At 38.1% G+C, this 13,691-nt stretch overlaps 1 protein-coding gene across 1 annotated transcript in view; it reads left to right on the top strand.

Moving 5' to 3' along the window:
• Positions 1–13,691, top strand: part of ACTN2 (actinin alpha 2) — a 67,525-nt gene that overhangs the window by 35,716 nt on the left and 18,118 nt on the right. The window contains exons 7-12 of the mRNA XM_056487398.1: positions 1,052–1,133; positions 4,396–4,481; positions 5,884–5,976; positions 6,946–7,176; positions 8,295–8,442; positions 9,960–10,110. Coding sequence (XP_056343373.1) covers positions 1,052–1,133; positions 4,396–4,481; positions 5,884–5,976; positions 6,946–7,176; positions 8,295–8,442; positions 9,960–10,110 — 791 coding nt within the window. The remainder of the gene's footprint in view (positions 1–1,051; positions 1,134–4,395; positions 4,482–5,883; positions 5,977–6,945; positions 7,177–8,294; positions 8,443–9,959; positions 10,111–13,691) is intronic.

Here is a 13,691-nt window from a genome sequence, read left to right as displayed (position 1 = left end):
AAGCTGCTATGATTTTAAAGCAACCCTTAACCAGTGGAGCACTATTTACTCATGCACTTCGTACCAAGCATACAAATAGGAGGTGCTCATCGCTCATTCATAAGCAAAGTGCTTTAACTTAGTCAATAGGTCTCACTTACATTTACTATCTTTTTTACTTTGCTTTTCTGCACCTAATTTTCCCAGTCTCTCTCTACAGACATGGGCATTGTTCAGAGTGGCTATGATCAGTTATTAGTTTGTGGCTGTGTCAAAATAATAATAGCATTAATGGCATGAACTGCCATTTCACACAGCATTTTTTCCCTCCAAGCTGATATGGGAAGGCTGCCTTAATGGCAACCCTAATCTGACACACTCTTTCATTGTCAGAAACAGCTGTCTGTAATATAAGACACAAAATCTTTGCTCTCTATCTGAACTGTGCTCGCTGCTTCCTTTCTCTTTCCTTCAAAAACCAAAATCTCAAAACCAGACGAAGTGTTTGAATTTCCACAGCCCTAAAATTCCATTTATAGAGGCATTACAGAATTTTGCTTCCAAGCCCAAACTGGCAAGTCTTGCTCCTTCTGGAAAGCAATTGTTCTTGCTTGCTTCTTGTCATGCATGCACCTAACCAGCCGACAACTCAGTGGAAGTTATGTCCCTGTGATGTACTGTATAGTGGGTATAAAAGAGGCAGGGCTGACTCTGTGTTGAAAAATCTCATTTAGCCTGCTGGTCCAGTGGCATTTAGTGTCTGTATTGCTGCTGTACTTCATTCAGAATTAGCTCAGAACTGAGTGTACACTATTGTCTGTGTTCACCTCCAGAATGCATTTCCAGCAGAGTTTTAGCAGTAGATAACAGCTTATTAAAGTTTTCTTTTGAAAACATTGCAGCAGATGGATCAAAAGTTCGTATACCTAGACTCTGTTTTTTGAAGAACAATAGTTGTGACTCCAGTTTACAGTTTGGAAAAACAGAAGCTAAATTTTAGTGTACCTACTCTAGTCTTGCTTCAAAGAAAAACTTCTGTCTTTGACTCATTGTATTTTTTTCTTTAATGCAGGATGACCCTATAGGGAATATCAACCTTGCCATGGAAATTGCTGAAAAGCATTTGGATATCCCAAAGATGCTGGATGCAGAAGGTGAGGGTTATACCTTACTGAAGTTTGTGTTTCTTGTAAGCAGGACACAGTAAAATTTCTTTTTTTTTTTTTCCTAGCAGACTTTCAGTCTTCCTTTCATATGACTCATAATGTAGCAACCCACTTCATTTTCAAAAAATATTTTCCTTCCTTTCCTGCATGCACTGGATAATTTCACTCACTTTTGGCTTTATTATTTATTGTTTATTAATGTTTGCATATATTATAGTACTTTGGACCCTAACCTCAGCAAATGGCCCCACTGTGTTGAGGTAAAATGCAGGATTAAAAGTTAATCCTTGCTTTTAATAATTAAAATTTAATAAAGGGAAATATAACTGTTAGCAACTAAAAACATATTCAATTTTTTAAACGTTTAAGGAAGGGGCCAAATATAGAAATAGTAGAAGTAATTTCAAAACTTTCAAAATATAAAAAACATGCCACGCCTCCTCTGAAAGACAGCTAGGTTAAAGGAGACATTTTTTTGGTTTATTTTAGTTGTAAACTTTCTGCAGTGATAATTTTAACAAATAATTCAAGTGTCTTCAGTTAACTTGAGAGCTTCCTGAATTTCTTCAAGAACTCTCAAACTCTCATACTCTGGGAAAAAATACTGCCAAACTACTGGAATTTGCCTACATTAGTTCAAAACATTTTTCTCCAAGAATGGAGACTCAGTCTGGTGGCTTGTCAGTAGAGCAGTGATAATATGGGAATTATCCAGAGCACTCAAACTGACCTCACCTGCTCCTTTTGAAGTTTTCATTTGGAAAGTTAGACAGGATTATTTGGAAAATCTGGGTTGTAACCTCTTCATTGAAGAGTAGTTTCATGCTTTAAAACAAATTGATTTCATCTTTTGAACTGCCATTCCCCTTTCAAGCACCACTTAATTATTTTGCTCTGAAATACTACGCAAGGCATAAACAGAGAAGTGCTGTCCCTTTGCCATTGAGCACCTTTCTACATTTTTTTCCTCTTCTCTTCATAGTCACTGTAAGAAACCTATTTTCTTCATCAAATTTTCTGCACAGTCTATTCCTTGTTTTACTAGTCTCCTCTTAGCAGGGGAGGAGGTAATGAAATTACATTCTTTCTAATATCCTTTAAGTATTTATGGTCACTTATTATCATCTTTACTTCCACTATGCTCTCCATGGAAACTTTGCAAAATTTTGTTCACAGCTGCATAAAGTAGATGCAAAATCAGTAAATATATTGGTTCTGAACCTAGAAATCTCACTGTTAACGTTAAAATTTTTCACCTCATTCCAGGGTTTTTCCAAGTCAGTATCTTCCCACTCCTTACACTGCCAGGAATCTATGCAGCTTGTGCTAGAATAATGCATTACTCAGCCATAACTGCTCTAAAAACACCTTTTCCTGCCTTTCTCTGTTAAGAATTGAAAAGGTCAATTTTTACCCATGGATGCATACCTTGATTGCACTCACTTTGTATTTTCACTCTCCTGCCATGGTAGGGACAAAGCTGTTTGCCAGCCAAGCCAAACCCTCCTGTGATTTATGCTATTAACTAAAAGATGGGCTGGCACAGCAATTGCAGAGCTGCTACTATCCAACTTTTCTTAGCACAAAATGTATTTCTGGACTGCAGAAGCTGTACATGTTTCCAGTATATGCCAGTACCCTGTCAGCCACAGGGGCCCTGTGCTGATACACATAGTGTGGTTCTGATTTGTGACTGTCAGTGGCTGTGTTTAGCTCTGCAGTAATTGCAGTGATTCAGATGAAGTTGCTTTGGAGTGGCAGTGAAGCTGAACCCAGTAGATCTGCCAGCCATGCCATCTGCTTGGAAGTTTCCACAAACCAGAAGGTAGCAATACCCTTCTGTACAGTCTCAGCCTTCAGATGTTTTGCCATTTCAGGGAGACTTGTATCTTCTGTGTTTGCTGATTCCTAAATCTTAGGTGGCTTTGTACTCTTATCAGTAAACAGATGCAACCTGAATAATTGTGTATTTATTTGGAATCCTTACAGCACTGAGGTGACACCATTAGCATAATCACATGAAATACCTTGTGAGAATTTCTGAGCAGTTAACCCTCTTCTCTCCACACAGATGTAGTTAACACTGCCAGACCTGATGAAAGAGCCATTATGACTTATGTTTCCTGTTACTACCATGCATTTGCTGGTGCTCAGAAGGTGAGATTGTAGATGGATCAGATCTCATCCTTCACCTTCTGTCTTGTTTTTTTCAGCAATTTTTTCTTTTCTGATCTTTTCCTCACTAGTTACTAGAACAGCATCTTAGAGCTGAGCTCATTTCCTGTTGCCTCTTTTCTCTGTGAGCTGCTGTTTTGGTAGAGCCAGTAGTAGTCTATCCATTTGTTCCATAGAAACAAACCTTCCTGTCTCATCTTTCTGCATATTTACTAATAATATCCAGCAGGTTTTTGACAGCTAGTTACTGAATGGGGGAGGATGATATTCCCTTTAAATGAATTTGTGTGAATTCATTTGAAACACCATTAGAAATGTAAGATAAAAATAAGCTCAGAGTGAAAACAATAGTAGAATTCCATCTTTCTTCTCTCTGCTGGATATTATTTCTGCTGCAGATGTCAAAATCATCATAACATGCTCAGAAAATAAACCCTTCTCTTATGCTTTCAGGATTGTTTTTAAAATGTTAAATGCTAAATGGTAAGTATAAACAGCAACATCAAATGATGCTCCTATGCAAAACAGACACAGAAATCTCAGACCAACTCTGGAATTGTGTCCTAAAAATAGAGAAAAAGTAAGGTGATTTGGAGTTGAGCATACTTCAGGTATTGATAGTATAAAATATACGGATATATAATGCTAAAATTAGTAACTAAATCCATGTGCAACTTCCAGAGAACATGTCCTCAGACTGAAATGTAGTCTGCCTTTCCTGTCAAAACCCCTGGAATTTAAGCTACCAGACATATATGTGCCAGTTCTTAAGCAGACTGTCCTGGTAAAATTAAGGTTACTCCCCCTACTACAATACTGCTGGATCAAACTTATTAAAAAAAGTCCTCCTCTTTGTATGAGCTTATACTGAATATTTAGTGTACTTTTTATTCTGTCATCACCCCTCAATCTAACAATAAATTTATTACAGCTTTGTAGAGTTTCTTGAATACAGAGCTATGGACAAGAAAACAGTAAGAAGGACATGAAGTTATGCATTTATTTATTCATCCTATTTTCTACTCCTCGCTTCCTTTTTTTCTTGTTTTATTTTAATTTCTCCCCCCTCTTGTAGATATTGTGAACACTCCCAAACCTGATGAGAGAGCTATCATGACATATGTGTCCTGCTTCTACCATGCTTTTGCTGGAGCAGAGCAGGTATTAATCGACTGTCCCTTCAGGTTGCTGTGTTTTTGATTGGTTGTTTCATATTTCCACTAGTTTATTTAAACAAACCCCACAACTAATTTAGTGCTATGTGATTTTAATTAACATTTGCAAGTATTACTTGAGCACTAATATTTATTTTTAACCAACTCTCAAACGTGTTTTAGTTAAATGTTGCATAAACTAATTTAATTTAAATAGACATTCTGTTTCTAATTTTGGATCTTTATTTGGTAATTTTAAGGATTATTTCAGAAAAAACTAATTTGAAGATATTGTTAAGAGGAGCTGTTGCTTGTTGCTACAACATCTTATTGGCAACTGAGATTTACTCATGCTGAGTAGTAGTTTAGGGCTAGATTTTCAAATATGCCTAAAGACACAGAAAGGCACAGAAGACATCCAACACAATATTTGAGCCTGGTTCCTACTGAACCAACAGAATAATTTGTGGATGAAAGTACCAGTATCAAAGGCATGAAAATCAGCAGCAGTGTGATTTTAACTTATAAATGTGGCATTTCCCACCCTTCTGCTTCATACATTTCTAGCCTACAAATGGGCATAACCCAACTTAAGTTACAAAAAAACCCCAAAAAACCAAAAAACCTTTAAAGTAGTTGATATTTTCCCTTCATCCTCAGGACTGAATTTCCCTTCCTGTCTGCTCGGTCCCCTATGCCTTAGCACAGCACAACTACACTGTTGTGCTCTCTCATTCCTGGGTATGGAGGTTTTGCCATTCATGCAAAAAATGGGAATTCCAAATTCTCTGTAACACAGGAGTCTACATGGATATTTATTTGATTAGATATATTCCAGAGTCATATTTGTATGAAAGTATTGCTCTGTGGTATCAATCTAGTAAATTTTAAATATGGCAGAGCTACACAGAGCCTTCACATGTAAATTTGTCAGGAGGCATGAAAAGATTTGCTGCCATATGTTGAGCTGCAGTTTTTCTCAAGGGTATATGTACATATGATATGCAGATATAGAGTGGTCTGAGACTCCTGCATCACTCATGGTGTCTTGCCAGTGTGGCTAACAAATCTAATACTTTTTGGATGTGACTTGAAAAAATAACCTAATAGGTTATCTTTAAGAATGGCCTAAGTTGTCTTTAAAAAGAAAATATTTATTCGACAACTATATAATAAGGCTTCATTGTACAACAAGGGGACCTCTGTGCTGATCTGTTCCTCATTCAGCCATTGGAATCTATGGCTGCAGAAGGAAGGAAAATGAGTATCTAAGCAACCTAGAACATAAATCACTAACTATAAAAGAATGTGATCTTTTATTTGCAGCAGCCACATTCTCTCTCTCCAAGCCTATACCTTTCTCAGAATGTGATTATGAATATGTCCTGTTAATTTACTGTGTGTTACAGGCTGAGACTGCAGCTAACCGGATCTGTAAGGTGCTTGCTGTGAATCAGGAAAATGAGAGGTTGATGGAAGAGTATGAGAGACTAGCAAGTGAGGTAAGGATCTGTAATGTGGTGACAACAATGTTTGTGAAATATTGGAGCTGAAAGATACGTGCATTCTCCTCAAGACAGAAAAGTGGAAACACTGTAAAGGGTAAATCTCACAGTGGCAGGTTACCAAGCCCAGTTGCCCAAGATAACAAGTTTCAGGTGACTCCTTTGCCACAGACTACCTGTGTGGCCTTCAGCAAGTCAGTCAGGCTTGGTAAAGTGCCCTAAAGAGTGTCTTGAGGATTGTCAACCATCTGCCCCAAGATTCCTGTCTCTCTAATCTTCAAAACCAGCCATCCTCAATCATATGTGGAACATACCAGATCAAGCAAGCCCCTTGGCTTTGTGTACGGCAAAGCACACCTGGAGAGGGTCTGTCAGGTTATTCACAATTCACCTGTGATCAAGATGAATGTACAGATGAATGTGCTCCTCCTGTTCTTTCTTGTTTAATGGCAAATCTGCTGAGCAGGACTGCAGATGTACAGTGCACAAATGAGAGCTCTCTTATCTTTTATTACTTAACCTGCAAAAACCTACTGAGATCACTGCACTGCTTTCTGTGCACTAATGGCCTTCTGAGTGAAGATTTTTATATGACCCGAGGCTGGTTTCTGTCCTGACCTATGTCTGTCTCTTAACTATGACTACCTGAAGACGAATACTTTTGAAAGTGGCAGATGATCTTGAGTAACTCAGATTTTGCATAATTAGAGACACCTTAGATGTGTGTTAATCTTTCTGAAAATCAGGGTATTTATAGAAATACCTGGAATATCTGGGAAAATTTGCTATAGAAGTACTGTTCAGCTTTGAATCTCTTGTGCTTACTCACCATAAAGGCATCAGTACCAACTGAAGTCAATAATATAAAAATGGAACAAACTTAATTAAGTTTTGTATGTTTACTACATTTTTTTTTTGGTTGTTTTTCCATTGCCATTATTTGATGTGTTTATATTGCTTTGAAAGCTTTTAGAATGGATTCGCCGGACAATTCCTTGGCTGGAAAACAGGACCCCAGAAAAAACAATGCAGGCTATGCAGAAGAAATTAGAGGATTTCCGGGACTACCGCCGCAAACACAAACCTCCCAAAGTCCAGGAGAAATGTCAGCTGGAGATCAATTTCAACACCCTGCAGACAAAACTGAGAATCAGCAATCGGCCAGCTTTCATGCCATCAGAGGGGAAAATGGTTTCAGTAAGTAAAGGAAGCACCAATATTCTGTTTGCTTTATCAATGACCTCCCAAAAATGCCAATGTGAAGGATTGAAAGGCCATTTTAAGTCATTCCCAGAAACATGTTTGTTGTACTTTTTCAATACCAAGTTCCTTTTACACATTTCCTTTAGTTCCAGAATCTTGCTTTCTAATAAGCATGCTCCTGCTTCTTCAAAGGCTTTCCAAAAAGCAAATTATCAGGAGATGTAAGATGATATAGAGCTTCCTTTGGGAGTGTTATCAATACTACTGCATCACTGAGCTTATTTAAGCAAAACTCAGTGGTTTCACTGACATTTTAGTCATCAAGCAAAGAGACATTGCTCAACACATGTTTCTACATTTTTCTATTCTGCTTTTTCTGCCTTTTCTCTTATGTCTATGAAGATAAGAGTAGTCCGTACCAAGAATTCTCATATGTTGATAAGTACTGTGACTTGACTTGTGGGTCAAAACATGTCCTGTAGAATATAGCAAACCTCTTTCTGTATTTCATTCTATCATAGTGTTTTATTTTCCATAAACAAAAAGAAAGTTGCTCTATCTGAAAAGTGTTATTGTTCACTCCCCATATGCAGAAAATAAGGGCCCTGTTACTTCAGCTTCCCACTCACATCTTTGAGTTTGTGAGGAAGCTCGCAAAACACTGTGTACCACAGAAGGTGAAATGAATTTGTGTTCCAGGTAAAATATGCACCAAATCCTCTTGATACTAATTACCTTGCTACTGTCAACTGTGAAAGCAAAGCACTTTCATTTTGATAACAGATAGATATATTGTAAAAGAACACACACATTGTAACATGGGAGGTAAAAGCAATATATTGTGAAGACATTGGACCTGTAGCCATGTTTGGAAACCATTTCTATAGGGACTCCTTTCATGAACCCACCTGAATACAACACACTGTGAGGAACAGGTGCGTGCACTAAAACACATCTGCCTGACAACATTTTCTATGATTCTGTGATTGTACAAAATCTAAACATAAAAAGTATTCTTTTTGAAGCCAAATTGTGAATGAATCAAAAATCTGTAAATTTAGATAAAAAGAGATTATAATTTCATCCATCTCTGTCATGTATACTCCTCACAGGATATTGCCGGCGCTTGGCAGAGGCTTGAACAAGCTGAGAAAGGCTATGAGGAGTGGCTGCTGAATGAAATACGGCGACTGGAAAGACTTGAACACTTGGCTGAGAAATTTAGGCAGAAGGCTTCCACTCATGAACAGTGGGCATATGGTGAGGAGAGATAGCTTTTAACATTTTTAGTATTTTAGTGTTCAAAGTTGAACTGTCAGTGCTGAGTACTTGCCAGCCACGAACTCACTCATAAGTAGTTTGGACAATTTCAGTCAATCTAAAATAATAACAGATAAAATATCAGGTTTTGTTGACTCTAGTCACGATCCTAACTTGTTGGCATGTTGCTAATGAGATGTAACTGTAAAAATCATACTTCAGGTAGTGAGTCAAACTTAATGGGAATATTCTGCATTTGAATAGAGGCTATTACTGCTAATGTATTCCTACATAATTGTACACCAGCAATCCAACCAGGAATGCAGTCACACCACTGGCTGAGTGTGAAATTATTCTAAGTTTATTATTATTTGGTCATCATGATGTTCTGAATAGTTCAGATAAGCTACATGATACTGGACTTGGGTCTGCTTTGCTCCAAGCCCTGGATTACATGCCATTTATAGTTCTGGCTTTTAATGGTAACCTCACCTTACCTGTAGTTGTGACACCTGTAGGACCTTACAGTGGCATTCAGTTTTGTTGAGGACTGTTAAACATAGGTCTGCTCTATCCTCTTGATAACTGTCTTCCTGTTTCTGCCATGCTTCTGGCTTTTCCAGCTAGATTCTTTTGATACTGTGAAAGTGAATCAGAGTCCATCCTCTAACAGAGTTGCTGAAAGCATACAAGGCTATAAATGGTTGCCAAGCAGATACTAGAAGGGAAACTACAGCGTTTATCAGCCCTGAGAGCTGATTTTCTGAGCATAAACTACTCATGGTGACAAGTTATAGCTGTTGTGTAGGGAAAACTTCACATAAACTGGTACACAGCAAGTGGAACAATAGTTGCTTCTGGCTCTAGGATTCACAGAGCTGCAAATGCCATGTGGTGAGTGCAGCTGCAGGGCCTGTCTGTGTGGATTCAGTTGTCAAACATAGGAGCTACTCAGCAGTAGTATTTCAGTTTCTACTTAATCTTTGTTTCTCTATCCTTTTGTAGATAAGTAGGCATTTTTCACTTAAAATTCAGAGTTTGATACAAAAGGCAGTCACACCTCTCAGGTTTATTATGCTTTTTTAAGCTGAAATGAATAATGAATTGAAGATAGAACATAAAAAATAATAACAGATCATTACTAAGAGTGAAGCTGAGCATAGCAGTGTGATTTGTTTTTTTAAGTTTATTCTACAAAAAATTATCGCAGTGGTTTAGAGATACAGTTTTTTGCTAATATACCATTTTTATGCCAGTTTCTCCAGCAATGTAATACTCACTATTTTAGAACTGTGTAAACAGCCTATGCAAAAACCAGGACATTACTGTGAAAACTTCAAAAATATATGTTTCTAATTAACATGTGCTGACAATTTGCTGCTGATTTCAGTGGGGGTGGGATTTAATTTCATACATAGGATTTTCACCATGCCTCAACTAAAAAGTTGATCAAATTTACAATTTTCCTAACAAATAAATTGCTAAAAATGAGCAATATTTTTCATTTCCTCTTTCAGGCAAAGAGCAGACCTTGCTTCAGAAGGATTATGAGTCTGCCTCACTGACAGAAGTCCGTGCCATGTTAAGGAAACATGAAGCTTTTGAGAGCGATTTGGCTGCTCACCAGGACAGGGTGGAACAGATCGCTGCCATTGCCCAGGAGCTGAAGTATGTTCCATTTAAAGGCTTGCAGCTGCTGACATTTAACTTTGAGATAAACTCTTTCCAATGAATTTGATAGTGTCATAGGTACCAACGTAGGAATTCCAGACATAGCTTCATAAGTATATTATCTGAGCTGGTCACTGAGACCTTTCCCTCATCTCCCCCTTACCCCCAACCAAATATAGATATTCAACTGTTCAAAATTATTTGAAAAGAAACATTTTCAACTTGACTTCACAGTAATATTTTAGCATTAGCTCTACCCATGAATCCATTGTGGTTGATGGGAATCCTGAAGGTGTTTATTTCTCAGTTCATATGGTCTGCTGAGGGGTATGGTCTATGAGTTGTTTAACTTAGAAAATAATTTCACTTACACTAATTACAGGTCAAGTATCTTCACAAGTATATTTGTCCTTTCAAAAGGCTTCACATCCCTTTATTATCTCTATGATAGTGAGTAATGCACTGACTTCCTGCAGATTTAATTGTCTCTAATATGCTTATTTTCACAATCTCTTGATATTATATTTGGAAGTGCCATTATCTCCATTTTGCAGAAGGGACAGTGGAAACAAAACAAATTGCTCTCAGATTCCCACCCTTGCCTTCAGCTCTCCAAGTTTCAATTTCTCACCTTGAATAGACAGAACAGTTACTACTCAGAAATGAAATCTTAGAAGCATGCCCTTTTTAACTTTGTAAAGGACCATGACTCACAAACAGCTCCATATTAATTATGTTTAAAATCAGACACTTTCCTAAAAATGTAGTTCATATGTGATAGCAGCAGCACTTACAGTAATTGTGTAATTCAAATGGATTTAAAAGAAAAATCCCATCTTCAAGATTATTTAAAGAAAGAAAAATTAAGCACAGTGGGCAGAGTAAGTACAGTGTTTTGGTTAATGTGAAAGAAATCTGAAAAAAACACAGAGAATGGAGATTGCCCTGAATATGTGAGCTTATGAAACACTTTCTGGCATGCCTTGATCTCCATTGTGGAGTTATTTCATAGAATGGCTTGGATTGGAAGGGACCTCAATCATCATTTAATTCCAAGACTCCTACCATGGACAAGGACATCTTCCTCTAGATCACATTGCTCAAAGCCCCATTCAACCTGGCCTTGAACACCTCTGGGGATGGGGCATCCACAGCTTCTCCAGGCAACCTGTTCCAGCGCCTCACCACCCTCACAGTAAAGAATTTCCGCCTAATACCCAGTCCAAACCTGCCCTCTTGCAGTTGAACACCATTCCCCCTTGTCCTTGTTAAAAGTACCGCTCCAGCTCTCCTGTAAGTCCCCTTTGGGCACTGGAAGGCTGCTACAAGGTCTCCCCAAAACCTCCTCGTCTACAAGATGGAAGTCCCAACTCTCTCAGCCTGTCTTCTTAGGATAGATGCTCCACCTCTCTGATCATCTTTGTGTCCCTTCTCTGGACCCATTCCAACAAGACCACGTCTTCTCTGGGAGCCCCAGAGCTGGATGCAGTGTTCCTGGTGGGGTCTCACCAGAGCAGAGGAGAAGAGCAGAACCCCCTCCCTCCCCTGCTGCCCACGCTGCTTTGGATGCAGCCCAGGACACGTTTGGCTTTCTGGGCTGTGAGTGCACACGGCTGGGTCATATTTAGCTTCTTGCTAACCAACATCCCCAAGTCCTTCCTCCCAGGGCTGCTCTTATTCCATTATCTACCCAGTATGTATTTGTGCTTGGGATTGCCCTGAGATTTGTTTCTCTTTATACTAAAGACAGTTTCTGTAACACCTAATCATTGCTAATTCAGCTTCAGCTTTATGAATTATGAGAAACTTTGGGAATGTAGTATACATAGTACAGCATCTGCTTACCAGTGTTTTGAACCCTCTGTCCTTTACCTCTGGTGACGCCAGTGAACACTGTATCTTGTCTATTTTGGGATTGTCTCTTCTCAGTTGTTTCAGTAATTTGCTGTGTGAAGTTAAACAAGTTATTTGTGGCCTGGGCTGCAAAGGTGCTGAAAGCTGATTGCATTTAGAGATGCTCTAATTTGACTTCTCTGCTTCTCCATACAATGGTGCTATCAGTGCCTGATTTTTCACTGTGACTCTGTAACTCAGTTAGGCTTAATGCCCATGGGGAACACTGAATGAAAGGTCATAAAGGTCAGGTTTTATCAGTGGCTGCAAGCAAATGGGCAGCTTCTCCTTAAATACTGATTTTAATTATTTATAAATAATTCGTCACGAAATAAAATTATGGAGGAAAATGCTAATTTCTTTCTCAATCTGTATTTTTAGAGAAGGATTAATGTCTGAATGCTAAGAAATGTGCACTGAGATCTGATGGAAAGCCTGTTGAAGTCAATGTGGCTATTTCTTTCTTGATTTTTGTTTGTTTAGTTGGTGGGTTGGTTGTTTTTTTCCTCATCACAGGAGCAGGCCCTTAGAGAAGCAATCATATCTGTGTCTAAATTCCAAGTCAGCACACCCCCATGTTTTGTTTTAGTCAATCTCTTGGATGCCTAATTTTGCAATTTCAAAGGAGAACTGAATTGCTGTATGACCCTGAACTCTACTCTTCCAGTCCTAGTATTTTTTGCTACAGCTCAGTCCACTGTGTGCTTAAGGTTAAAGTTGCTACAAGCTTGTTGATTGATGCTATTTAGATAGAGGATTTATGTGTATATGCAAATAGGTGATTCCAGCCAGGATGCTGCTACAAGACTTTTGTGTTCCTAGACTGTATAGACTTAGATATTCCTTGGCAAAGAGGCATGATACAGCTTTATACAAAGCTGAAGGGAGACAAGCATTTCTAAAATGAGATTTGCCATTTATGACATAGCAAATGCTCATTTAAGGGAGCTGTACTATAAAAACCCATTTTAATTTATGATCTTATGTGCTTATTTCAATGTTTCCAATCATCAAGACAAAATTTTGGGAATGTAGTTTCATGTATATCTATCACTTGTAGTACAGTGACTGATTTTCAGCCAAGCAGACCATTTTCTGTAACACTGATTTGAGAGTCACTTTGATTCTGGAGACCTGGGCTCAAATTGTGCTTACGTGCATGGTTAACATGAGCCTTGTTCTGAAGCACTGCTAAAACATGTTGCTCAGCAGGTTATTTTTGTGGCACTATCACTGTTCCCAAAGCGAGTTCACACTTAAGTGCTTCTCTGGATCAGGTCAAAATTTGACTGAATTTTAAATTTTTGACAGATAGGATTGAGTTACTTGTAAGATCAATAGTGGTAACTTAATGATTTTTAAATTCCAAAGGCGGTAGGTTTCAAATAGTCAGACAAATAGAAAGACTGTTCTCTTAGGTCTGTAACACATGAGAACAGTACTTCACGCACTACAAAGCAAAAATTTTTATAAAATGTAAATCTAGTCTCTTCAATGTTGAAAAAGATACAAAAATTAATAGGACAAGGAATGTAAGCCTGTGTTTTACTTACGAGTAATTAATCTTTGATGAGTTATTACTTCCTCTGCTCCTGCTTTGAGCAGAAAAATATTCTTTGATACTTATAATACACTTATTTGAAGTAAACACCAGCAGGCCCAGAAAGGTAGTGGAGCTACACTGT

This window comes from Oenanthe melanoleuca, chromosome 3 (genome assembly GCF_029582105.1).
Source record: "Oenanthe melanoleuca isolate GR-GAL-2019-014 chromosome 3, OMel1.0, whole genome shotgun sequence".
Lineage (NCBI taxonomy): Eukaryota > Metazoa > Chordata > Aves > Passeriformes > Muscicapidae > Oenanthe > Oenanthe melanoleuca.
The sequence above is the reverse complement of the archived record's forward strand: the minus strand, read 5'-3'. Positions and strand labels throughout refer to the sequence as shown.